Source organism: Lissotriton vulgaris, chromosome 4_1 (genome assembly GCF_964263255.1).
Source record: "Lissotriton vulgaris chromosome 4_1, aLisVul1.2, whole genome shotgun sequence".
NCBI lineage: Eukaryota > Metazoa > Chordata > Amphibia > Caudata > Salamandridae > Lissotriton > Lissotriton vulgaris.
This window is the reverse complement of record NC_141691.1, coordinates 117818763-117845938: the sequence shown is the minus strand read 5'-3', so window position 1 is coordinate 117845938 and position 27176 is coordinate 117818763. Positions and strand designations below refer to the sequence as shown.

The following is a 27176-nucleotide window of genomic DNA, read 5'->3' as shown; positions in this document are numbered from 1 at the left end:
GCAGGGTTTCACCGCCCTCCCTCCCACTCAACCAGTAACCCAATTTCCTACAAACAGTATTCTGACAGCAGAACTTTGGTTGCTGTTTGCTGGGAGAAAAGAAGCTTAGCAACAAACTCCACTTCCCTAACAAACTGTTGTAAATATGAATGTACTTTGTTTGTCTGGGGGTGTCTGTCTTCTATGTTTCTAGTAGTTAGAATACTGTGTTGATTCTATTCTGAATGTGACCTGGCTAATATTCTAACTATGGTGAGTTGGAGACGAGCTAGATGGTGAGAGGTTCGTTTGTTCCTTTGCTGCAATAAACTCTTCAATCAATACATGAAGTCTATGGCTGTTTCCTGACTTTCAATGTACTACAATTTGGCGACAAGGACATGATTAATTATCCTCAATACTAATTATCTGAGTATGTAATGCACTTTATTTTCTATCGTAATGTAAATGCTTCATTTTCAGAAAGTATGGTGTACATTGATGTTGATGTGTACACCGATGTTGATGTTGCTTACTATAATTTCATTTTTCTTATTTCCCTTAAGAAAGGAGATGTGTTATATTTAATCTATGTCTCTTTCTCTGGCTGGGATTTCCCTGTGGCTCACATGGTGTCACTGCTTGAATGCTTGGTGACATCGTGGAATGTTGGGGGCTTGGCCTGTGTCTCAACTGGCAGTTGGTACCAGGCAGGCTGAATGACAGGGAGGGCAATAAACTCTTCAATCAATACATGAAGTCTATGGCTGTTTCCTGACTTTCAATGTACCACACAAACCAACAGCAAAAATCGGATGTGATAAAAATCAAACTATTTGCAGACCGAGAGTCCAAAGTTGAAAATTGTATAGCTAGACTTAGTGTGAGTGAACTTTAGTTGAAGATATACCAGAAATAGAAACGATAATGTGAGCTAGAGTATCAATAACATTAATTACAAAATTGGAGTTAAATGGCATCATAAAATAATTGGCTTTGCTGCAAATAAGTAATTTAGGTCTGGCCCTACAAATGACTGCTCACTTGCTTTTCTATTGTTTTCCCTAGTAAGGGGAAAGTGCTGTCTTGCATCCTGAGCTTTAATCTGTGCTAATTCTTCCTTTGTATTTTTCATACTTTTTAGATGAATTATGCACAATGTTTCTTGCACATTCATTCCCTGGTTTATGCTGCATTGTTGCAATGTTTATTGTTTGGTGTTCCCAAGGGAAGAGGATATGTAGTGACTTAATTCTCCCTAGTGCATCCTCTTCTTAGTTGCTCAGCCAGAATGAATGTGATGTCTGCGTGGAATGTTGAAATGCCTGATGACAGTGTGGTTAGAATGTGAGTGTGCTTGTTGGTATGTGAGGAATGACAGTTGAAGAGTGTAGGCTGAGCAACAACCATCTAGCTCCTGGTGGGACTTCTACAATATCTTATTTGATTCCCTTTGGACCTTAATTGAACTTAACCTGACTTATAACTTATGTCCACGGAAGCAACTAATAAACCTCTACATGATAATACTTCATGGCTACCTCTTGTCATCTTTGGAACCACTTATAACACATCACAGGGCAGCAAGCAAAGTTGAGCACTGTGTGAAATGGGGAGACAGAAATGGGCCATATTTACTAAGATGTGACTCACTTCTGCTTCCTCCTAATGCTGATGCACTGTGTGCTGCCTAGCACCAAAGGAATGTTTTTGTGCAGGAAGGCATTCCTTTCTACACAAAAAGAATCCAAAGCAGCATTTTCATTTTTTAATGGGTGATGCAGAAAGCACCACGCATAGTAAATGGAAATAATATTTTTCTCTTTGTTACGGCATACTCTGGGAGGCGTACCAGTCTGATGCAATCCTGGGTTTACAAACATTTGTATATTTGGAATTGTGTCAAATCTGAGTGGATGCACTGGAACACCCCATGCTCAACCAATGGAGCGGCCACTAACTCGAAATTTGACGTACGGTAAAACAAGCTGCTGCGTTGTTATACTGCTTTACAAACTTATGTATGGCGGCGCAAATTACCCATTAATTGACTTTGTAAATCTTACTGAAGCCTTTATGTTGTCTTTGTATCGCAAGAGGGTTAGTAAATCTGGCCTAATAGGCTGTCATGGCATTCCAGTAGTATGTTTTGAATGTGTTGTGTCGCAAATGGAAGATACACATGTCAGGTGTATAAATAAGATATCTTTATTGTAGCTTAGTTCCAGGATAGATGAGTAGAAGAATATAAGAAGATGAAGAGTAGCCTCACCAGGAGCAGGCTCCCTGCTGCTTAGCCTGCATTTCCCAACTGACGCTCCACACTCACACAGGCACCCAAACATCCTATGAGGTCATCACACATTCAAGCTGAGCAATAGGGAAGGGACAATTACTAGTTTATGGCATGTTGCAACTATTTATTTTTAAAATATTTACACTTAAAATATGGTTTTCAATAACTGCAGTAATCTGTGGGCAGGTAGAAGGAGGCTCCGTCCTGCTACTCAGAGGTGTTTAGAGCACATTCATAGCAGGTCTGTTAGTCCCAAAGAATTTCAGGTCCCTCCCAAGAAACTGCAACTGTTCCATCTTCTTATAATAAGTACTCACTTGCTTGAATATTTATATGATCAAAAACAGTGACTGTATGCTTTCGGAAGTTTAAATGTTCCACGTCAGTGTATTTGTATTCATTACATTTGCTCCCCTGTGGTGAAAGCCTTTCAATTTTACAGTAGTAGTTTTAGTGGTGACACAGCGTCATACTGCCTTTTTATGTGCAAGGAATATAGTGACTGCTCTGAACATGTTGGGTGAGCCTGTGCATAGTAAAAGGTAGAGTTTCTCACTTGAGTGGGAGCCAGGGTCCTGATTTCTTTAGTAAGAGTAAATGCTAAATACTATGGATTAGAGAATGAACATAGACAGTCATTCCTGCATACTGATTTGTTAATTGTGTTCATTAATGGGACGTCCAATATTAGATTAGAATTATATTTCGAACTTCCACTCTGTACATGCATTCTGCTTAGTAGTCATTTGTTAAGGGTAGAATACGTCTGTACTCAGATAATTGGACTGAGAGGTGATATGATACAATGCCACTTGTATTCTTACTACCTTTTTAGTTTACTTGTTTTAAGAGCAATCAAGAAAATATCAATGGTCTTTTTTGATTGTCATTAATAAAAAAACTTAATTTATAGGAATATACAATTTTCTGCTAATTGGGGTTAGTTTTGGTTTAAATGCAAAAGGAAGGAGCTCGACCTTTCAAAGTGAAAATCTACACAGAACAATAAAAAAAGAGTTTATGATTAGTTGAAGTAATAAAAGTCTATGAAAACATAGTGCTGGGCACAACCGCACATGTTAGATATTGGACTTTCAAAGGAACGGTGAAACCAGTGATGGAAAACACACTTGTGTAAATATTCAGCAAAGACTCATTAACGGCATCATGTGTTAGTGTGGCGAGCAACACTTATCCTAATGTGTCAGCAGCCCGTGGATGACGGGGGACCCGAAAACGTAATTACTGGAATGACAGCTGGGAAGGGATTTTACCTCGTGATCAGGGCTCGGTTCAGAGTCTGTCTTAATATGACGCCACCTGTTCCAAATGACCCCCCTTTTTCTCTGTGCCCTTTAACCCTTCCTACCTGCTGCCAGGCTGCAGTCCACACCGACACACCATTTTGACATTGTCACTAATGTGGGTCCCGATAACTCATAATCCTATAATTATGGAGCTGAACTCTCAATTCGTAGCGAGGCCTCTGCGACAAGCTGGAAGGGACGGTCAACGCTGAGCAACGCACAGCCTTCACCGCTGTCCTCCAACTGGCACTCTCCGATACAAACCCGGGCAAGAAGTAGAACTCGCAGCATTCTATCGTGACATCACAGTCACATCACATGACGAGACCAGCTGCACAGCTAGAATGCTAACTGCTGAAAGAAAATGGCACACTCCCTGTCTGAAAATACACTCATTAAATGGAATGCAACTCCTAGGGAATACAAGAAACAGTCAAATAAAATCAAAAGACATCTAAAATGAGGCACACGGTGAGGGTTCTTCATTCCCATTTCAGCACTTCTGGACCTATTTTCAGAGTGTGCCCTCTCTTTTCCCACTATACAAACTTACATATTCCTGCCTTTATGGGAGTAAATGTGTGCCATAACCCAGATAGCAAAACTACTTTATGGTGTTAACATCCTCAATTTGCAGGTCGAGGCCGATTCACCACCTGTTGCAGGCGCTCCTGCTCTGAAACATCCGCAACCCCCTACTGTCAGGGTATTTAGAAACAGATAAAATCTGGCCTCACTTGTGAAATGTTGTATTTGAATAAATATAAGGGGCACCTTTCTGCATATAAACAATCCTGAGGGGCGTTTCCCCTTTCCATGTGTGCTGCAGGATGCAGCACACATGGAAAGAGGAAAAAAACGAGTAGAAATAATAATATTTTTCCTCATTACGCCTGGTCTGTGGAGGTATAAGGTTTTGCCGCTGCCCCAGGTTTACATGATTATGTAAATTTGGGGCAGCGTACAAAATCCGTGGGTGTTGCGTGAGAAAACCCACCACAATGCCTCCCTGGCACAGAGTAAGGTAACGTAGTGATTTGCAGTGCTTTGCCTTACTTCCTATCTATGAGGCCATGCAAAGCCAAGCAGGGTGGCTTTGCATCGCCACAAAAATGTGATTGAGAGGCTTTCACCGCCAAAGCACTAAAAAAAAGATGCTTTGGCAGCATGAGCCTCTCATAAATAAGACCCTTGGTGCTATGGATAACAAACAGGACTCCATTAGCTTGTAGAACAGAGAAAACCCATTTAAGTAGCTGTTCTTTGCCTTTAGCAAGGAAACACTCTCTGAGGTTGTAGGAGAGTGTTTCAGTACTGCAGGGGGGGTGAGGGTGCCATTAGGCACCAGTGCGGCAGGTTCCTCCTCAGATCACACAAACAGCTTACGTCATTGGCGACGACCCCTGTTTTACGTCAGTAGGAACTGGCATCAAGTTAGAGACATGCTGAGGCGTGTGAAGTGACTTGTTCGCTGGCACTGTCCTGGGAACAGAGCTGGCGTCAAAGAGTCCTGCTATATTTGACAACACAGGCTGCTGAGAAGTTGTTAGGATTTTTTGGCTTCTGGACTGAGTTTGATGTTTTGCCTTATCTGTGTCACGTACTACAAGCACGCCTAGCCGACAACTTATTTTTATAATAATTTCTTCACAAATGTAGCTTTAAATTTAAAATCAAATTGCTAACAAAAAACATGTTATCATTGGCCTTTCTTATGAGTATATTTCTGTTTTCAGAGCTGAAAACATTTTATGCAATGCCAAGGATGTTTCACGAATCAGAGATAATTCCATGGACTTTTGCCATCCTGATCTATGTCCAGGTATCAAAATAAAGCAATGATCCATGGGCAGTATTTCTGTAGGCCCAATGATTACTTGCAATTAAAGACTTCTGCCTCCCCTGCCCAGAACTGTACCAATAGATCGCGGCAGTATGCTTGGAAAATAACCAGTGCAGCAATCGCGACTGCTGCAAATATTCAGTGGCGGGCCGGGGGTGATTAATAAGAATGTTTTTTTTAAAGACTTACCTTATGCTGTTGGCCACCTCACGCTTCAGTGCACCTCTACTCTCCTGCTGCCCCCAGCAGTCCCTGGGACACAATTCCCATCCAGTCCAGACGCTGCTCTCATACTATGAGAACAGCGCCAGGATTGGCTTGTTCCAGTAAAATATAAAAATGTAATACATTCTTATACTAACCTCATTCGGAATCTGAAAAATGCGTACTATGGATTTTATATCAGGTTTATATACAAATGAATCAGATTCATTAACATCTCGTATAAATCTTCAGGTAATATATGTTTAGGCAACCTATGGATTGTTTTGAATTGAAATTTGTATAAAGATATGAATTTAGGATGCTAAAACGCTTATTAACAAGCAACCAGATACCTGAGGAGTGTACATAAGTAATTGTCTCACATATGTCTCTCACAATGAAATGTACTGTATTGCTTGACTGTAGACAATTAGTTTTTTAATACTTTTTCATGAAATGTTGTTTGTTAAATGTCACTTATGTAAAATATGTATGATTGTCTGACTCTCACTCACATTGCTTTTAATATTTCAGTGCAATATATTGGCACCTGAAGAAGGCTAGTCAGCCGAAACGCGCGTTGTGACCTACCTTGCCATATTGCATAAATCACTTGTTGTGTTCCATGTTTGTCTGCTAATGGTTTTTAATGTCTATGAATTCTAAACAATTTCATTCTGAACTATGTCATAAAATGAAAAAAGATATATTTGTACACAAAGAATATTTTCAAAAAAAACGAAAAAAAGAATTTTTCTGACTAAATAAAAATATATAATATAATGCTTATACATTAGTGAGGGGTGAGTTCATCTGTTAGTATTTATAGGTGTTTACATTGTCTGTGGCTCATTATTTTTGTATTTTCACTTGACTATAGACCTTTACCAAACTGTTTAGTTTCCCTATGTATAGCAAGTGTATCACTATTGTATATAGGGGTCCCCTTCTTTCCAGAAACAGGAGAGGGGTGTACTGCTGCAGGAGTAATTATTCAAACATTTACAGATTATAAAGGGGCTAGAGAGGAGTTTGAGAGTTGCCACTAAATCTTGAGTATGTAGCTGTTCTCAAACATACCAGGGAAACACTACCTTGGAACACCCACCGTCACCTCTTGGTAGTGCTTAATTTGTAAAAGGATAAGTTCTGAGTCCAAAAGCTTAGAAGCTTGTGTCTGGCGCTATTCAATGTCGGCATGCCAAGTACAACAGTTGTGTGGTCTTCATTCCACTTCATGCCTCTTTAATCTGCGTAGTCTTGATTCCACTTTATGCCTCTTTAATCTGCGTAGTCTTGATTCCACTTTATGCCTCTTTAATCTGCGTAGTCTTGATTCCACCTCATGTTTTTTTAATCGGCTCAATCTTGATTCCAACTCAAGCCTCTTTAATCTGCGTAGTCTTGATTCCACCTCATGACTCTCTAATGTGCATAGTCTTGATTCCACTCCATGGTTCTTTAATCTGCATAGTCTTGATTCCACCCCATGGTTCTTTAATGTGCGTAGTCTTGATTCCACCCCATGGTTCTTTAATGTGCGTAGTCTTGATTCCACCCCATGGTTCTTTAATGTACGTAGTCTTGATTCCACCCCATGGTTCTTTAATTTGCTTAGTCTTGATTCCACCTCATGCCTCTTTAATTTGCTTAGTCTTGATTCCACCTCATGCCTCTTTAATCTGCTCAGTCTTGATTCCATCTCATGGCTCTTAAATTTGTGTAGTCTTGATTCCACTTCATACCTCTTTAATCGGCGTAGTCTTGAATCCACCTCATGGATCTATAATCTGTGTAGTCTTGATTCCACCTCTTGCCTCTTTAATATGTGTAGTCTTGATTCCACCTCATGGCTCTTTAATCTGCGTAGTCTTGATTCCACCTCATGCCTCTTCAATCTGCATAGTCTTGATTCCACTTAATGCTTCTTTAATCTGCGTAGTCTTGATTCCACCTCATGCCTCTTCAATTTGCATAGTCTTGATTCCACTTAATGCTTCTTTAATCTGCGTAGTCTTGATTCCACTTCATGCCACTTCGAGCTGCACTGTTTTGGTTCCACCTCATGCCTCTTTATTCTGTTTAGTCTTGATTCCACCTCATGCCTCTTTAATCTGCGTAGTCTTGATTCCACTTCATCCCACTTCGATCTGCATCGTCTTGATTCTACCTCATGCCTCTTTAATCTGTGTAGTCTTGTTTCCACCTCATGGCTCTTTAGTTTGCGTTGTCTTGATTCCACCTCTGGTTCAAATTAAGCACTGCCTCTTGGGTGGGAATTTATTGCACAAAGGTTAACAAATGTAAGGTTATCTTTTATGCATGACCTCCACTTGTAAATCCATTTGTTTGCATGTGTACATCGTAATATACAGACTCTCAGAAACCCTCGGGTAGATTGTATGAATGAACTCAAAGCCAATTTACACACACTCAGTCCTACAACATTGAGTTCCAGTGGCTTCCATGCAGCAGACACAACTCCAATATCCCTCTCGCAGATGGCACTGGTTCTCCCTGCAGGCAAAACAAGTTCTCTCCTCCCCTCGCGCATAATGCAATTAATTAAAGTCCAACTTTAGTGAATGAAGAACACTGGACGAATTACAAATATGTGTTGAAGGGGCAGACTCGTGCATCCCCACAAATCCTGTCGACTTCTGGAGTTTTCATGCAGCTACCCTTATCCTGGCAATACAAGCCCGCGTGCCAGATGAAGTCTGAGGAATTTGCACTTGGGCTCCTGGTACTAATTTCTGACAAATAACGCAGTGGGGCGAGAGAGAGAATATTTCTGGCATAGACCTCCTAGAGACGAAACTAATCTGGTACTGCTAGAGTTCCAGGAGACTGAGCCTCCATTGAAACCGTCCAACCTAGAAGGAAGCCCAGAATACAATCCAGCCAAAACGTTGCTCATCCACTCTTATAAGGAGTCTCCAGCCAGCTTGTCAATAACTTCCTTCGGACACAGGTGTCTCCTTGTAGATCTCCTAACTTACATCCAACTAGGGCTTTTTATGGTGTGGCGTGAGCCAAGACCTTTTTATTTTACTAAGATTTATGTACAACATATCAGTCATCCCTTTTCATCCATTGGTCTGCTATTGTGCCATTCACATTTTGATTCCGCTCACTACAGCATACCACATGGGGCAGTGGGTCAGCCCACTTCAGCCATTGGTTAACTTCACTGTGAGTGACAGCATTTGGTTCTTTCACAAGGATCACATCCTCACACAAAGTAGTTCCCTTCAATGCCAGGGGCTACTTTGGTAAAGTAATTTTTTTTTTATTGACAACGGCCTGGCAGTTTCCCCGACAGCAATAAAGATTTTTTCAAAAAACCATGAGAAACTAAAATAAGCACTGAAAAAGGCAAAAGACTGGCACGCAACGCCAAGCCTGTTGATTTTGCCAGTGCTTTTGTTTAATTGCTGCTGTCAGTACGAAAACGGAATTACAATAGGCTGGAAAAAAATGCCCCAAATCAACAGAAGACCCCACTGTGCTGATCAGAAACAGCTGAAACTGCCGGTAAAAGGCAATGTTTACTGGCAGCCAAGCATTCTTTCTGGCAAATTTATCGGCTCACTTCAGTGCTCGATGCCTCTGCCTGCTAGTTTAAAAATTCCCTGAGCCAGACCACACAGCGCCTACATCTGTCATCTCCCATTAGTTGTAACCAAGCTACAACATTTTGGGGCATATTACCAAGGGCCTTATCGACGCTTTAGCAGGAATTTTTCCCGCTAAAGCGGCGCTAATTTTATCGCCCTATTACCTAGCTGTCGCTAACACCAGTTAGCGACAGCTAGTAGCGATCATCTTGGGGCCCGCTTTGCATGTCAGCGACATTAATCGCTAATGACATGCAAAGTGGGCGTGCCAAGATGTTAGCGACTGTAAACAGTCGCTAACATCGCTATCTCCTATTACCTACAATGGCGTACATTTGGAAATATTCGTGCCAAGCGCGAATATCTCCAAAAGCTAACGCCTGCCCAGAGCAGTTCTTAGCCATGTTATCCAATTGTAGGTGGATAACATGGCTAAGAGCATTAGCTCGGTAATGCATGAATATCGCTGACTTTTCAGCGATATTCATGCATTTCGGCCGATTTTTATCGCTTTTGAGATAAACCTTGATAATAGCAAGATTTATCTGCGATAAAAAATCGGCGGAGCTCAGCGATAATAATATTGCCACTAACCGTGTTAAGCGATGATTATCGCTTGATCTTGGTAATAGGCCCCTTTGTTCCAATATAATAAGTGGAGTGGTGTGGCTCACTGGTTAGAGGCGGCAGACACGAGAGCAGAGGACGGCCCGGGACCACGGTTCAATTCCCGACGCGGCAGGGTTGTGGACCAGGGTCAGCGGACTCTATAATTCTCATCTCGGTGCCTACTCTAACCAGGGATCACACTCGGCAACTCTGGGCATTCGCTTGCCTCATCTCCACAACGGCCCCCCCACAGACGCCGGGGATGCCTGGTTTCACCTTGGAGATACCCAGTAGGGACCATCTCACAGGGAAAGCCAGGACGGGTTCCCCAGCGTTCTACTGCGCAGAGATACTCCTTCGGGAGTCGATTCTAGCGCATTACAATCCCACAAATAATTAATTAAATATCTCCCACCTACTTTCTTCACTTCTTCTACAACATATGCAACCCTGCCTCGCTACCTTTGACCTCGCCGCATGTACTTTGCCACATCATTCTTATAACATTGTAATCTGACCTCAGAGTTGTGATGTTCCCTTACTCTCTTTAGTGCAGTGAGCTGAAACCTTTGCTTTCAGCTCATTCATTATTCAGTTAGCACCTTCTATGTTGCTCCAAAAAGTACCCATTTCTCAAAAAACTCTCACCCGAACCCACAGCTTCTATTTAATTACGGAGCTAAATTGATTATCAAATCCTAGGAAGAGGGGATGTCTCCCAGATATCTCCCAGCTTCAGCAATTTCTCAACTTCAACCACAGTATCGATCGATTTGGTCACTATTATTTTCCGGTGACGTGACACGGAGCCTGATTTAGAATTTGGTGCTTGGCTTACTCCATCACAAGTGACATAGGATATAATGGACTTGTAATTTGGCAGGCGGGCTATCCGTCACGTTTGTGACGCCAAACACTGAATCAGGCACGTACCAGGGATGAAAGACCAGGAGCAACCAAAGAAATACATCAAAGTTCACTCTCTACAGAAGCAAAGTGTACTTCCTGTGACATTGGCAACCATTGTGCTTAAGGCTATTTAAAGATGGCCGCGGAATGGGGTTTGATGGGGCTAGGGAATGGTGGACAAGTTATGTCATTAATTTGTTACATTTGGATTAATCATGCTTAGGAGTAGGGAGGGAAGCTGCTGTTGAAAAGCACAAATTCGATTCAGACCGAATTAATGACCCCATGAACTGAAACATATTCAAATTGTCGAAAAAAACAACGAAATCAACAGGATTTTTATTATGACTTCTTTTTCAACATTACCCTTGCTTTACTACCGACATTTGTATGAAATGGAACCTCTTTTATCTTGATCAAAGACACAGTGACTGCTCTCTGTCCCATCGACCTCAGAGGGATGAAAGGCGCCTGGGAGGGTGCCATTGAACCTCTGGTTCCACAGATGTATGGGGTCTCATCCAGACAGCTGGGCTCTTCAATCTATTTAACACCAGGACAATTTACCCCACAGTTCCACCAGATGTTGTGCTGCATCTTACGCCCATTAAACCGCAGTGTGGCTCCAACCGTGCTGTAGGCTATTCAGGTCACCTAATATAAATAATGCCTGGGGTCCCTTTTATTAGAGCCCATGCCTCTGGTGGCGATTACAGATGCTTACTAGTTTTACTGAAAATGTGCCTTTTAGCCCAAACTGGATTTCAACGTTGATATTGTAGGTAAATATTTTTTATAAAGCATTGTTCAAGCTTTCAATCAAGTCTGTGGCACCAGGATATGTTTCCACCTACCTTCCCACTAGATTGGCACATACCCTCAGAAAAACTGGTTAAGGTGTAATGTTTGTAGGCATTTGGTTCGTTCTGTGTGTAAACTCATCATCCACCATACGTTCAATCACATGTATTAATGTAAGCGATATTGTCCTTTAGTACAGCTGGTTCATTAGGTACATTGTTACTTGTATTTTTTTTATTTGTGCCGTTTTATTTAGCGCAAAAGTGGTTTTAAGGCATCAGAGCTCTTTATGCAAAAGACTACATTACAGAAGGTCACTTTTTTTTGTTTGTTTGTGGTTTTTTAGGCAGTGGGAGATTGAGGGCCTCATTATGAGTCTGCGGTCCGTGGACCGCTGTCTTGGCGGTGGTGGGCCGACCATGTTATGAGTTGTGCTCATTGGCATTGGGAAGACGGCTGCCGAGCCGCTGGCTCTGCCATGCAGACCTCCGGGGTCGCAGTTGTCTGAGGGCAGCCTCCACAGAGTCGTACAGAGGTGCAACACCGTCGTCCGTATTACAAGTTGGCCAACCGCAGTGGTTGGGCCACCGTCCAATGGTCGGCAAAGACAAAGGATTTGGGTTGAATGCTCAACCCTTTCCTGTTCTTCTCAGCAGATTTCAAGGTGGATCTCTTTCTCCATGTCCCCCCTACACAGCAGCATCTTCACCCTGAGGAATACAACCCCGTCTGCAGCAAAATACAGGTAAGTACTTTGGTATTAAAGAGCCATTACCTGGACTGCCCACATATAGGTCCGACTCCGGCAATGGGTAGATGGTATTTTTTATATATCTCATGCATTTTTGGGCATTCAACAAACATGCAGTCAGAATGTACACACAGTCATCAATATATATATATAGGCATACATTGCCCAAACTGAAAGACCACAGCAGCCACAACTCCGGCCCCTGGGGAAACTCGTAATATGGCGATCGGAAGGCCAAAGGTGCAGTGGTCTTATGTTGGGGGCAGGTACGGTCCATTAGCAGTCGGACCACTGAACTCGTAGTAAGTCCCTAAGTGATTCAACCCTAGTTCCCAAATTCCAAAGTCAGCTGGTTATGGTGGTTATGCCACATCTCCTCCCTTCCCCCTCCACCCCCCAACAACGAAATAAACCAGAACGCCTCTTCAGGCCCCCGAGATGTAGTGGTAGGAAGTGCACTTGCTTTTGAGATGATAGTTGTAGTCGTAGGCAGCCTAGACATGCTTGACTACTTTTCGTGGCACCCCTCCACCGCTTCAAGAATGCCTAGCTATATAGTTGTAGTATAGTTACTCACTCACAAACTGCCTCACTCACTCCTACCTCCAAATGTCTTAGAAAAATTTCCAAGAGATAGCCCTATCCCTTGGAGGCCAGCACAGTTTGACTAGAACTAAGAATCAATATTAAAGGGGCCTTTTATTTCAAGCAAAGCAATATTTAATCTAATGTGAGCCAAATGATGGACAACAATTGTGAGATCCAGAATGACGGGTGTCCTTTTTTACTTATTATCAGAATAAAGCATTATTGTTCCATGGAATAGAAAGGAGTGCAGAGAAGGGAGTCAGTACTCATGCATATTGTGGAGGGGCTTATGGACTCTTCTCTCACATACCTGCCATGGGACAGCAGGTATCTATGTATTCTTTAACGAGTTTTGTGTTGTGTTGGCCTCACATTACCTTGGTCATTTCAAAGTGCTTGAAGAGAGACAAATACAAAAAAACCCATAAATGATCAGAAAAGATTTTGGCAGGAATTCCACCCCTGTCCTGTGCAGTCACGAGTGTCACTCCTCACTATGGAGAATAAATTTGCACACCAAGAGTTAGCAAATCCCTTTCCGTGTCATTATCTCTTATTCTAGGGACTTTTCCGCTATAATTTACTATCTACACCTAGCAGGTGGTAAATGGCAGTAGGGATTAAAGAGGGTTCCAGGTGAGGTCTTGTACAGCAGGGCAGGGGCTACTGGGGGAGCTCTGCACAAATATCCTGTGTGTGAGAGGAGGTGGGGAGGTGGCAAGCCATGCCTGGGGCCTCCACCTCCCTCACACCCGATAAAACCAAGCCCGGTATGCCACCACTTAGGGGTTTCAGGTTCAAGAACACTGGGCCACATGGAATTGGCCTGGCAGCAATCCTCCCATTGGTACCACGCCAGCCAACCCATTATCGGTGCCTTGGTGTTTTCTATAGCTAACAGAAATTAAGGAGACATAAATGAAATTGAAGATGAACAAGAAAGGGTGATCATTTGCTAAATGATAGAGTGTACTATGAATACTTGAATCAGAAGTCCAGGCACTGTTCATTGATGACCAATTCCTTAATTTCCTAAAATGCCCTTCAATAATATTGATTTTGATATCCTTTGATTTATTTACAAGTCGTAATTAGCTCAATTGATGAGACTAGAGGTGTATCTAATTTGGTGATCCATTAGAATTTTAGACCAATAGTATTATGATGCACAAGCACTACTGATAGTTTTAATTTGGGGAAGCCAAACCATACATAAAAGGTAGTCTTTATTCTGTTTTCATATGCGACTTGCATGGTCTGATGCTTACTTATTTAATAATACAATATCTTTTAGTCTTTAAACTTTGTCCGCATAGCCAGTTGCACCATTTTCTACCTAGTGGTACCCTCAGCTACTAAGAAGATCAGCGGATCTTCATTAAGTGGTATTATTTTGAAGGATTTTCTATAGAACTTACACCTAAATACTTGATCGTACATACCAATCTTGTGTATTTAGAATATTTTATATTACATCAACATGTCAACTGATTTACTTGACAGATTATTATTTCTACAGTTTTATGTCACAAAATTTGATTTTGAAAAATTCAAAGACTAGACACAAAAAAGGGAATGATTGGATAGGAAAGGGTAATGAAAACAGAAAAAATGGGAAAATGACGATGAGAAGGAAGAGAAAAAAAGAGGTATGAGGAAAACAAAGGAGAAATACTTAAGATAAAATTCAAAAGAGGTGGCGAGAAGGGGGTGCAAAAGGAAATAAAGGATGTTGGTAGAAAGGGGAAAAAAATGAATATGAGGTGTTACTACAAAAAGAAAAAAGATAGTAAAAAACGAAATATTTATATATATATATATGTTGAAGAACAATAGGATATTATGAGGTACTAAAAAGAAGTTAAGACTAAAAGAAGGAAAATGTTAAATAATGCTGCTGGGAGTCTTGGTGCTATTTAAAATCCTGTTATAAGCTGAAAAATGAGGTAAGAGTCAGACTTAGCAGCATCTTGTGGAAGGCCATCTCTGATCCCGGAAGCACTCTGGCACACGACTATCTAAACCAGGTCCTAACGACTTTTCAGTCTCTAGACCCTAACACTCACCCAGCCAGCTTTAAACAGAGTGATAAATTCAGTAGCAAAAAAGCTCTCCTCTCTCAACGACAAATCGCTGCTGTCAAAGAGGTCATACACCTGGATCACAATAGGCACATATGGTCTCTTAAAGCCTCAACTGTTTGGGCAAAAGGCAAACCTGAGGCTGCTGAACCACCAGTTAGGTTGCTTCCCTACTCGATGCAACTCTCCTGTCTGGAGAAGAAATTCCATCAAGAACACGTGTCGGCTTTGTCATTTTCCAAAGGAAGACATCTTTCATATTGTTTGAGCTTGCCCCGCCTTGATGACAGAATGATGACGTCTGTGGAAACTGCACTTTATGACCAGCCTACAAGGAGAGCCTCTAATGCTCTACTGGAAATCCCTGAAATTTAAGAGTCTGGTGGAAACTACATTGGCTAAGCTGACCCCATAGTGAGTGGTTGTTCTCCAACGCCAATGCCTGCTTGCACTTCGCGCACTCAATGGCCCTAGGGTATTCGGTTTTAGTGTGCCCTCCAAATCTAGGTCACGTTGCACTTGCTTCTCGCTTGTTCATCCACTCACTCTCCCTTGGCTTACCAACCCTGTAACCTGCACCAACCCTTGCAGCTAGGGTCTTTCGTCGGTTATACTGTTACTCACGCCTCTAATTTTAATGCATGCAATAAGCAATTTTTTTACGCCTCTGCCTGATGACTCAACGACCTGCTCATGGCTTAGCGCGTATCTACGCGCTGCACCTACTTTTTCTGCTAATGCACTAAGCATCTTCCCTGCAACTGTTTATTAATGTATTTATGAGTCTTCCGGTTTCTTTGAATGGGCAACATGTTGTACTAAACCATTTTTACCAGCGAACGAATAAGTCACAGAGATCAACGCTACAGCTGGACTTTTTATTGTATTTTCTATTTTAATAGGTGTTTTAATTGTAAGTTTTACTTAACTGAACAATAAAGATTAATTAATTCATTCATACTGCTGAAAGTAAAACAAAATCTAAGTTATGAGGCACATTTCAATGTTTCTCAATCTCATCTTTATCTTAAACTTTACCCAGCTACTCTTAGATCCTGGGAAATTTATTAACGTGTTAGAAATCCCATTTAATCGCCAGTTCCATCATTTTGAGACTGATTCGTTTAATGTCTTTATGGAGTTTACTTGAAACAAACTAGTCGTCTTGTTTCTTTCTGTTACACAGAGGGATTACCAATGTTTCCGTTTCATTTTCTCTAGGTCAATGTTGTTTAATATCTTCATTCCTGATCACCCTCTCTGTATATATGGGTTTTTTTAATATAATTTAATATGTTTCACTTTAGTATCCACTTGCTGCTAGGGCACTCTCTGAACACCGTGTTGACGTGCTCCACCTTTTTTTTGTTAAAATGTTGCTCTAACTGGGTGCATCATTTCCCTTCGTGCCTTCACTGACATGATTTCTCTCCTGCTATTAGTCGCGGTCATTGAACAGTGCTTTGTCACGTGACCATTGTCTGCAATTCTTTGTTGTAGTGAAATGGCAGTCTATGCCTTCAGTATGATCCTACAGGGACTCCATTTGCACAAGTCCCAGGGTTTCAACTCAGGTCATAACTATTATTGATTTGCACCGATTTACTAAAATGGCGCCTAACCTGAGGAATTCTACTGTTTAGAAATCAAGTCACCGCACTGTAATGCTCTGCACAAGAAACTATCTGTGCTTATCTGGAGAACAAGTTGACGTCACTGGAGGGGAAGTGAGCATAGATGCAGAACCACACCCACCCTATGTTAGAGAGGCATGTCCTGTGGAATAACCACTTCCTACTGGTTTGAGGTGCTGAGTGAAACACCACTTCCTGCTAATCTGATGTGGGCAGCAAGAGGAAACTCACACGGAGTCATGTGTGTGTGTGTGTGTGCGTGTGTGCGTGTGTGTGTCTGTGTGTATGTGAAGGGGGCAGAGCCCCCGCCCCCCCCCCCCGCACACACCAGCGGTGCTCCGCCATCCAGGGGTTCTGGAGTGGCTTGAACGGTGGAGGCCTCACAGGACCACAGCTATGGAACCTCCATGAGATGTAACCCTGGGGGCAGGGATTGTGATGTGCTTGGTTTTATATAGCACAATCCCTGATGAGACACTAATGTGCCTCCTCCCATGGATGACACACTCCTGTCCACCACTGGGTTGGGGCTCACAGCAGTAAGGCCAAGCCTCAATTAACAACACAGCTAAACAACTGCCAATACGGCTAGTTTATTTCTGCCTTTAGTCTATAAAAACAGATTGAAAATCCAACAACATGTATCGAATACTTCTCTTTCTGTCTGGAATACATCTTTTTCTTTTTATTCGTTTTTTTGCATTTCAAAAATTAAGCATTTTATACAATTTCAACACATAATTGACATTTGCACCTCATATCAAAATCATATTTCATAAAACATTATCTTCTTTATCATTCTCTCACTCTCTCCTATTCTCTTCACACACTCATTTCTTACATTCAGCACTCAACCTACCCACACACTCCAAGTCTTAATTAAAAAAAACTTTACATGTGTTATTTACAAAAACAGCCATGGGAAATGATATAACAATACATCAAACAATTTTTTCAAAATTATACTTCATTTTAAATTCCTATAGCTGGAAGAAGAACTGGTCTACGCGTTTCGAAGTCTCATAAAATGGTGGAGTTCTCATCACTCCTGTGGGGACACTGCTGATGGAAGAGTTCATGTGTGTTATGTTGTCTATATGGGTTGGGTTTTGATGTTGTGCATAAGGAACAGATTGTTTTTGGCTCTGCACCTATGCATGAAGGTCAATGGTTTGCCACTTAAGCATCAGATGGAAGAGTGTGGATGGTTAGAAAGCGTGTGGCTGAATTGTGGTCTATGCGGGAAGTGGTTTAGTGCCATGTGTGCATGTGAGTGACTGTTCAGATCATGCTTCAGCAAGCATGTAGCTGTGCATATGCATGAGTGCTGGGGAAGAATGAGAAATGATGCAGACATGCCTGCAAATACCTATAATTACAGTCTATTATGCGGTTTTCACCACACTGAATATGGTGCCTTGGCAAGTCCCCACATGGGTGCATAAGAGGAGTGGCCCATAGGAGCCAGCATTACGCAACTGTCCATGTTACTTGCTCTAAGGAGTTGGCTCAGTGGCAGTTAACAAGCAGCAAATACCAATGGCCATTATGCAGCCAGACGCGGCCTTGGCTCAGCGGACTCACCTAGAAGCAACAGGGAATGGCAGAATGCGAAATTAGGCAACCGCCTATGGTACATGCCCTGTGGAGCTCAGTCAGGAGTGACAGGCAGCAACCTATGGGAATTAGCATTATACCATTGGCTATGGTACATGCTGTGATGAGTCCACTGGGAGTGTCAGTGGGCAGCCATGGTGCATGCCTGGTGAATCCACCCAGGATAGGCAGAGAGCAACCCATAGGAATGGGCCTGGAACAATAAGCTACAGCCCCAGCAGGCCGGATGGCTCAGTGAGTTAAGTAACCACCGGAAACATATGTAGAGATTTGCATCCTGGCATGACTGACTCAGCCTTGCATCACTGTGAGGTTAGTAAACTGGGCAAACACTAACTTTACTTATAATATGTGTTATTTACAGCACTTTGGCAGTGGCGTGGTATCCTAAGCTAATTAGAAAGCTCAAGGTATATTTTAAAAACTAAATAGAACCAATATATTTTAAGAGAATATGCCAAGGAAGAAGAGCAACATTATCATTCGAGACAGCACTGTGGACACCACTGGAAACTCAAGATTATTTGTTATGATTTTTATCAATAAAAAAATTGCATTTTTACTATTTAATAAATTCAAACAAATATTTAGTAGATTAGAGTAGAAAGTCTTACCTGGAGTGCGCCTTGGACTTGCTGAGAGCCTTGCTGAGGGCGGAAGGGGTTGAGCGTCTTCGTTGGACTGAAGTCTTCATCTTCTGTTAGAGGAAAGAAGAGAACACGCATCAGGTAGGGGTTTGCACTCACATCACAATGTAGATAGGTCAGTAGTGTGTCTAGAATGATGTTTAGGAGGTAAACAAATTGGGTGACACCTACAAAGGGCAATCCTACAAACCATATATATATGCATATTCACTGAAACAACCAAAGCTTACAGGGGGTTATAGTTAGGGTGATGTTTTACCCACACACATCCACAGAAATTCAGCATTATAACTAGACTTATGTTAAGAAACTATAACTTATGGTCTAAAGTTACTTAACAGCATGAGTTATAGTTTCTTTAGATGAGTACACCTCTAACTACTGAATGTGTACAGTTTTGTGTGGGTAAAATGCCAACCTAATGATAATGTCCCAGTAACCTTTTTTTTCAGTGTATTTCTATGTTCTTTTTAATGTAAAGTAATACATAATTACGGTACAGGGCCATGCTTTTCCCCGGACCCAGCGGGTACCAGTAGGTACCCGTGGATCTGCAGAGGATCTGTGTCCCTAGATATGTATAAATGTATTTCTTTAATGACTCCCAAACTCCTGAGTAGATTTCCTAGCATTTACAAATGGGGCTCTTTCTAAATCAAGATCTACCTTTCTGTCACTAACATATTCAACTAACTTTGCATAAAGTAATATTTTATTACCATACGTAAAGCCAATCTCCCGACACGGGAGGGTATGAGGGGGGTCACATCCGCCCCCCCCCCCCCACACCCCCCCAGCCTCATTAAGCCAATTAAGCCCTGGGAACCCTGGGCCTTATGTTCTTTAAATGAGATCCCTCCATATTAGGCCCTGGGGACTACACTCCCAGGGCTTTTTTTTAAAGAGGGAAAGGGGGCCAATTGGCCACCCTACCTCAGCCTTTAAAAGGCCCCGGGGATCACATCCTCCACAGTATCTCTTTTAAAGGGGAGGAGGGCCACACAGCCTGACCCACATGTGGCCCTGCAAACCTCATCCCCAGGTCCCTACGTATATTCCAGAGGGGAGGGGAGCCAAGCGCCATTCCTTATTAGGCCCTGGGGACTGCATCCTGAAGGCCTTTTTTTTAAAGGGGAGTCCACCCCCAGAAACAAAACTTCTAAAAAGGGGAGGGGGCCACGTGGCCCCCCTCTCCAAGTCTGTTTAGGCCCTGGGAACCCCAAAGCTTTTTTCTTTAATTAGAGATGGGGTGCGCTGCCCCTAACCCTGAGCCACTATTGGCCCTGGGGACCCCATCTACTGGAGCCTGCATTACTTAAAGATGGGTGCCCTGGTGCCCACCCAGAACACCCACCATACACTTGTTGGGGGATGTGGCCGTCCCTAAATTCCCTGCAGCCCTAGCCAGCTCCTGCATGCAGTGGGAGCCTGCATTACTCCCACCTGCAGGGAGCAGTTACTTATGCTACTCCTTATGGGTGGGAGCAATAATTTGATCTGTTTCCCAGCCTGTATCAGTGTGGGCCGGGAAACAGATGAAGAGTCTGCTCCCAGCTCGCTTTGTGTTTCCTTCCACACAGCGGGAGGTTGAAATATTTTACTCAGGTTTCCCTGTCCACGCCAGGCAGGGACACTGCTATGCCCCGGGGGTGGGTTCCCTGGGACAAAGCGCCCCGGGGAATGGTGTCCACGGACCATAGAAGGCTTTAGAAAGGGGGCTGCATGGCACCACTCTCCTTAAATTGGAAATACCAGCCCTGAGTGATAGAGTCCCCATGGCCTTTTAATGGCTCTAAGAGGGAGGCCGTCCCCCTTTTTGGAGAATTTCGGCCCTTGAGTTGGCTTCCAGGGGCCCTATAATGATTCAAGAAAGGGACTGCATGACTTCCCTGATCTGTTCTGGAATCCAACCCCCACAGGAGTGAGATGGTTCAAGGGAAATTAAGCTCCCATAGCCAATCAGAACACTCCATTTTTTAATTGGCACTCCCACAAGAGTCTCGTGTGCCTCTCGCGGACCCAACTGTCCAGATATACAAATATTGTTCATCCTTAATTTCTCAAAAATTACTGAACAGATTTACACCAAATCACAAAAAGCACAATCTGTGTAACACATTCAAGCTTTCTGCCCAATTTGGTGTCATTCCACTTAGTACATTATGCTGTAGCCCTTCTTAAAGAAGCAGATGGAAAATGCAATTGGATTTTGCATTTTGGGACCCCCCTTTTTTCTTGGCCCCTTACTTGATGGATCATGCTGAAACTTTGCATGCCCAAACTAGTTGAAAAGTAGCACCTTTTTGGAAAGTTTTGTGGAGATTCGTGAAATGGGGGGAAACTCCCCCCCCCCCCCAAAAAAATAAATAAATATATATATATATATATATATATATATATATATATATATATATATATATATATAGATAGATAGATAGATAGATAGATAGATAGATAGATAGATAGATAGATAGATAGATAGATAGATAGACTGAATAAAACAAAGGTTAGGGTGGTAGTTAAGTATGGTAATAATATCTAACTTTATGTTCAAATTCACTGAAAAAAACAAAGGTTACAATGACGTTATAGTTAGGCTTTGTATTAATGTAATATTATTTTAAAGAACAAAACAACTGTTATAGTGTACTGAGCTAACTATAATGTGTGCCCCTGCCGCTCACTGCTTATGACCTGAAATATAATAGAACTCATGACTTGGTAAATTAAATCATTGAGGGCATCAACAGTGAATAAGGGGCTGGGATGTGGCTTCAATAAGGTGGCAGAGACAGCACCAGCAAGCAATAGCACAAACATCTAAGGACGACCAGTAGGCCGATGGAAGGGAAAGAGTTGTCTAACGGCAGGGATACGGAGGGGCAATGGGGGAGCCAAAGGGGATAGTCTCTAGTCGCAAAACAGAAACACCATAGGTACCCCTGCATGACCAGAAGGGCCTCAGATGTTATGCATCGGTAGCAAGGGAAGCCTAGAAGCTACTGTGCACAGCCCAAAGGCGCCCTCACATCCAGAGCGCGTAAAAGATCCTATGCCTTATGGCTCTGTCAGCGATTTATGCTGTTATAGTGTTGCCAACCTGGCTTAAAAAGGTGACTAGTGATTTATGACTGCTGAAGGATTTGTGGCCTATATTATGGCATGATTTATGGTGCATATCAATGACCTCGGATAGGTCATGTTGAATTATGACCCATCTTGTGATGTATGACTGACATCTTATAAAACAGCAGCCTTTTATCTCCACCCAAGAACTCTGAGTCTGATTGATAGGGAGGTTTCAGGGGTGGGGGAGGGAATGGCTGCAAGAAGCCCGTTTGGACCACTAGTTTGGAGCGGGTTTGCACCTTTTCCAAGGGCTGGAATGTACAGTAGTGCAAGTAGCCATTGATTGCTGCATTGTTACTTCCTGTTACACATCCCCTGGGATGGCCGTAACAACATTGCTTGCTTTGATGTCACTTCCTGTTACATTGCTCTTTGGGAAACCTATAGAGTCTCTGATTGCTTTGATGTTACTTCTTGGTATATAATTCTATGGGGTGCCTATACGGGTATGGATTGCTTCAATGTTACTTCACATACCTTGCAATGATGATTGCAGAAAAATAATTGAAACTTTTTATACCCCCCAAGTCAAGTATGCCTCTGCAGAAGGAAAGGTTTGGGGTTAATTGGATGTGTGACTTTACAACGCATGTATTTACCGCGCATGCCTTTGGCATATGTTCTTTACCATACATGCCTCTACCACGCATGGCAAATATAGTTAAGGTTAAACCCCTATATATATTTTTTTTCATTTATTTTCCTTTTAGTGGGAGACCCCCTAAACCCTCCCTTTTTTAAACTACTTTTATAACCCTATATCCCCTACCTAACCCTAAACCCTAGAAATACCCTTACCGATCTATACCCATACCTACCCATAAACACTAAAGTTAACTGTACCACAATATAAGACTATCCACCCATGAACCCTGAAATAGCACTTACCACCATATACCCCTATCCACCCCATCATTGCCTGTGTGAGATGGTGGTATTTGAAATGATCTGGCTCTGAAGATGGAAGGGTACCCAGCAGGCTGGGGACATAAATCACCTTTCTGTTTAAAAACTCTTTTCCATGGCGTTGTTTGGAGGCGCTGAGTCTCACCCTGGCGGGACTGGCACTGCAGATGGGGCAGCGAAACCACCCTTTGTCTGACAGATATATCACCGCGTGGTAATGTACACAATGGAGCAGAAGGAAGTGTCTGGCTCTGAGCTCAAGGGCTTCAAGGAGCACTTTGTTTATATAATGCAGCCGTGGCCAACATTTTACAAAACCAGTCTGCGCAACCTCAGTGACCTTTTGCGTAGCTTGGCTGGGACGCTACCATTGCTCTTCTTGCTTTCAAAACAAACTAAACCCACTAGGAAGGAATAATGCGAGGCAACTTATCTTCAGCCTTCCCACCTGTCCAGGACAGCGCACACATTTTCGTAACTCCAGGCATAATATCATTTTTGCCACTGGAGCGCTCCCTTCTTCCAAAACAAGGCAACTTTATGGGGCCTTTTGTCGTAATATGGAGCTACCTATTGGAGTAAACCTAAAGTTCAGGGCTTCGCTTCTGGAGGCGCCAGGCCTGACACCTAAGAAGGGGCCTGGTTGAACTTTCAGGCTCCGGGCAATAGAAGTAAAACCTCAAACAAGGACAACGATGAGCTATGACAGTCCACTCTGGTGGCATTTGTTTCGTGTATCATCAAAGTTGTGTGAAGGCTGCCTCTTAACGGGGCGGTGGGGTTTGTTACTCAGACCGGGACTGGGAGCCTGTGTATGTTCTCCACCCAGGCTGTCAATATAGCTGGGTGGAGAAAGTGCTAAATTCGTATGACTGTTTGGCCGGACCAAGATCGCCGGCCAAATCGTCATGCGCGCTTAAGAAAGTGCCCACCACTGCTCCCACAACACCGTGACAGCCCAGTCCCGCCCGCATCTAAAGTGTAAACCAGCTGAGCCAGGGTGGAAAGGTAAAAAGATAATAACATTGCATTATTACCATTGTATTTTTCCTTTCTGAACTGCTCACAGAGCAGTGGGGCAGTGCTCCTCTACCTTAGCGGTAGAGCCACCGCTGCTTTGTAGGGAGTTTGCACCATGTCCGATTGTGTTACAATCCGAGGCCCTGGCTTTTTAAATCTTTGATTTCATTCTCAGGGGACGCCATGCTGTCGAGCTCTTGCAGATTCCAGCTAGGAGTGTGCGACATTTGAAATGCCTGCTTGGCTGTTGGAATTTTGTATACAGAAAGAGCACATGATTCAATTGTAGAACACAGAGTTGGCACACCTCTTCTTAGACATTGGCTTGTGAGTGAAGCAAACATCACTGATGACGTTTTGGGGGAAAGGGTGACTTCAAAATAAATAATCTTTAACAGGCAGGTGTTTTCAAATTTTGCAAGACTTTTGTGAGACTGCCTTTTGGTAGGGAAGGTGGTATGAGCCGGAGCCTGGATGCTTGGTCCCAGGAGACAGCTCCCAGGCATTCACAAGGGCTTCAGAGCTCCCACTGCAGTCTGGCCTGAGCTCCATGCTCCAAGACCTTCTACTACCCAGGAGCATAGCTTGGGCAGTAAGATTTGGTGGGTGTGACCTTCAGATTTCCTGACAATCACCGTGGCATATCATGTTAATCATTATGAAATGAATGATGAAATGAATTCGTACTTGTATAGCGCACTTATACCCTGAGGCGTCTTGGTGCTGTACGCATACCGCTGTGGAACCCTTCCTGGCTTTTCCCTGTGAAATGCCCACTCCTGAGCACCCCAAAAGTGAAGCCAGGCATCCCAGCGCTGTTGTGGAGATTAAGCAAGCTACTGCCCAGAGTTGCAGAGTGGGACCCATGATTAGAATAGGCACCGAAGCGAGAATTATCAGGTCAGAGGAAATTGAGCCCAAGACCCGCCGAGGCAGGAATTGAACCCTGGTCCTGGGCCAGCCCTCTGCATCAGGGACTGCCGCTCTAACCATTGAGCCACACTTATCCACTCATTATATGAGAAGCATCGCTTAAGGGGGTTTTAAGGCCAGTGGAAAGGGAAAGGAGTTCAGATTGTGAGGGAGTGAAATGAACCATGTTTTATGACCGTCAAGATTGAGATGAGTGTGTGTGTTTCTGTCTTGGTGAGTATTTAAAAATCCCAGGTTCAAACCCAAAGACACCCTACCATACCCGACTGAAAGCTCCTTTACCCAACTATTTATTAAATAAGAAAGTTATTAGGGGGAGTGTAACACCCCAAGCCACACCCCTGCTTCTACTTGGTTGGGTCTTTAGCATATACTGTATGTGCCTCAGTGGGTTTGGCAGGCGGCTGCTCTGGCCTCCTTGTTTGGTTGGCCGATGGCTACCTCTGCAGTTGGTGAAGATGTTTTCCTGCACGGTTGCTGTGGATTCACTCCATTCTTGTCTTTCTGGTGCCATGTTGGTTGTCTGGGAAGGGGTCCCTGGTGGAGGTGGGAGGAGGCAGTGTGTTGCTACTTTATTTGTCTTGATCCTGTATAGCATGTCAGTGTCTTGTCGTTTTGGGATGCCCGGAGTGGGGTTTCCTGGCTTTGGTATATTCTCTAATATGTCAGGTCTTGGACGACGGGTAATATGTGAATTATTTACCATTAATCTCCATTATTTATTTTTATCCCAATGCAGCACAACAAATAAAGTTGCGACTCACATGGCCCGGATCTACTAACCTTTCCAGCAACACACCACAGCAGTACAATTTGCTGCTTGCTGCTCTGTGTTGTGTCAGAGGGAAAGAGCAGAAATGCACCATATCTACCAAATATGGCATACATCTGCTCTCTTAAGGGGTACTTCCTGTGGCATATGTCTCTATCTGCATGCATGCAAAGAGGAAACAACAAGGAAAAACGAAGATATTTCTCCTTACTATGCCTCTCTCAGATACACCTTTTTGGCACCAGCTCAGGTTTACGGCCTTTAAGTACAGCCATGCTCCACCCATGCAATGCCTACACAATGCAGGTCAGTAATAATGAAACCTAATATCTCCTGGTAATTGGGCCTGTGTACTGTAGTGCTCATGCCCAGCTTAGCCACACTAGCACTGCGACCGTAGTCAGTAGCAACCAGCATGACCCGATGGTGTCATAGATATTTTCTGGCCAAGTGCGGTAACTGAGAGCTGCTGCACTTCAGTGGGGATGTCAGGGTCTTTACACGGGCATCCGCAGCGTGCCATTGTACCATTGTGGGGTTGCCTAGAGTCACTTGAGACCCATTGCATCGCACCAAATTGTCTAGCCAAGGGATTTCACTTGAGTACCGTTGTGCCACACTGGGTTGCCCGCAGCGCTTGAGTCACTGCGCCACATTGATTTGTCTAACCAAGGGTGGCTCTTGAGAGCCATTGAGGCACACTAGCGTTGCCTAGTGACCCGCAGCACTTGAGAGCCATTGCATCACACCGAATTGTGTAACCAAGGGCGGCTCTTGAGAGTCATTGTGCCACGCTGGGGTTGCCTGGAGACAGGCAGCACTTGAGAGCCATTGCACCAGCCTGAATTGTCTAACCAAGGGTGGCACTTGAGAAGCATTGTGCCTCACTGGGGTTGCCTAGCGACCCGCAGTACTTGAGAGCCATTGCACCACACAGTATTGTGTAGCCAAGGATGGCACTTGAGAAGCATTGTGCCACACTGGAGTTGCCTAGCGACAGACAGTACTTAAGAGCCTTTGCCCCACACTGAACTGTCTAGCCAAGGGTGGCACTTGAGAAGCATTGTGCCTCACTGGGGTTGCCTAGTGACCCGCAGCACTTGAGAGCCATTGCACCACACAGTATTGTGTAGCCAAGGATGGCACTTGAGAAGCATTGTGCCACACTGCAGTTGCCTAGCGACATACAGCACTTGAGAGCCTTTGCACCACACAGTATTGTCTAGCCAAGGATGGCACTTGAGAAGCATCGTGCCACACTGGGGTTGTCTAGTGACCCGCAGCACTTGAGAGCCATTGCACCACACTGATTTGTCTAGCCGAGGGCGGTTCTTGAGATCATTGTGCCACACTGGGGTTGTCTAGTGACCCGCAGCACTTGAGAGCCATTGCACCACACAGTATTGTCTACCCAAGGATGGCACTTGAGAAGCATCGTGCCACACTGGGGTTGCCTAGAGACAGGCAGCACTTGAGAGCCATTACACCAGCCTGAATTGTCTAGCCGAGGGCGGTTCTTGAGATCATTGC

At 43.5% G+C, this 27176-nt stretch overlaps 1 protein-coding gene across 2 annotated transcripts in view; it reads right to left on the bottom strand.

Moving 5' to 3' along the window:
- The window catches only part of LOC147718446 (rho GTPase-activating protein 20-like), a 489762-nt gene that overhangs the window by 311933 nt on the left and 150653 nt on the right, over positions 1–27176 (bottom strand). For both annotated transcript variants that reach the window (XM_086918365.1, XM_086918366.1), the window contains one exon: positions 18854–18936. In XM_086918365.1, the coding sequence (XP_086774491.1) occupies positions 18854–18936 (83 nt within the window). The remainder of the gene's footprint in view (positions 1–18853; positions 18937–27176) is intronic.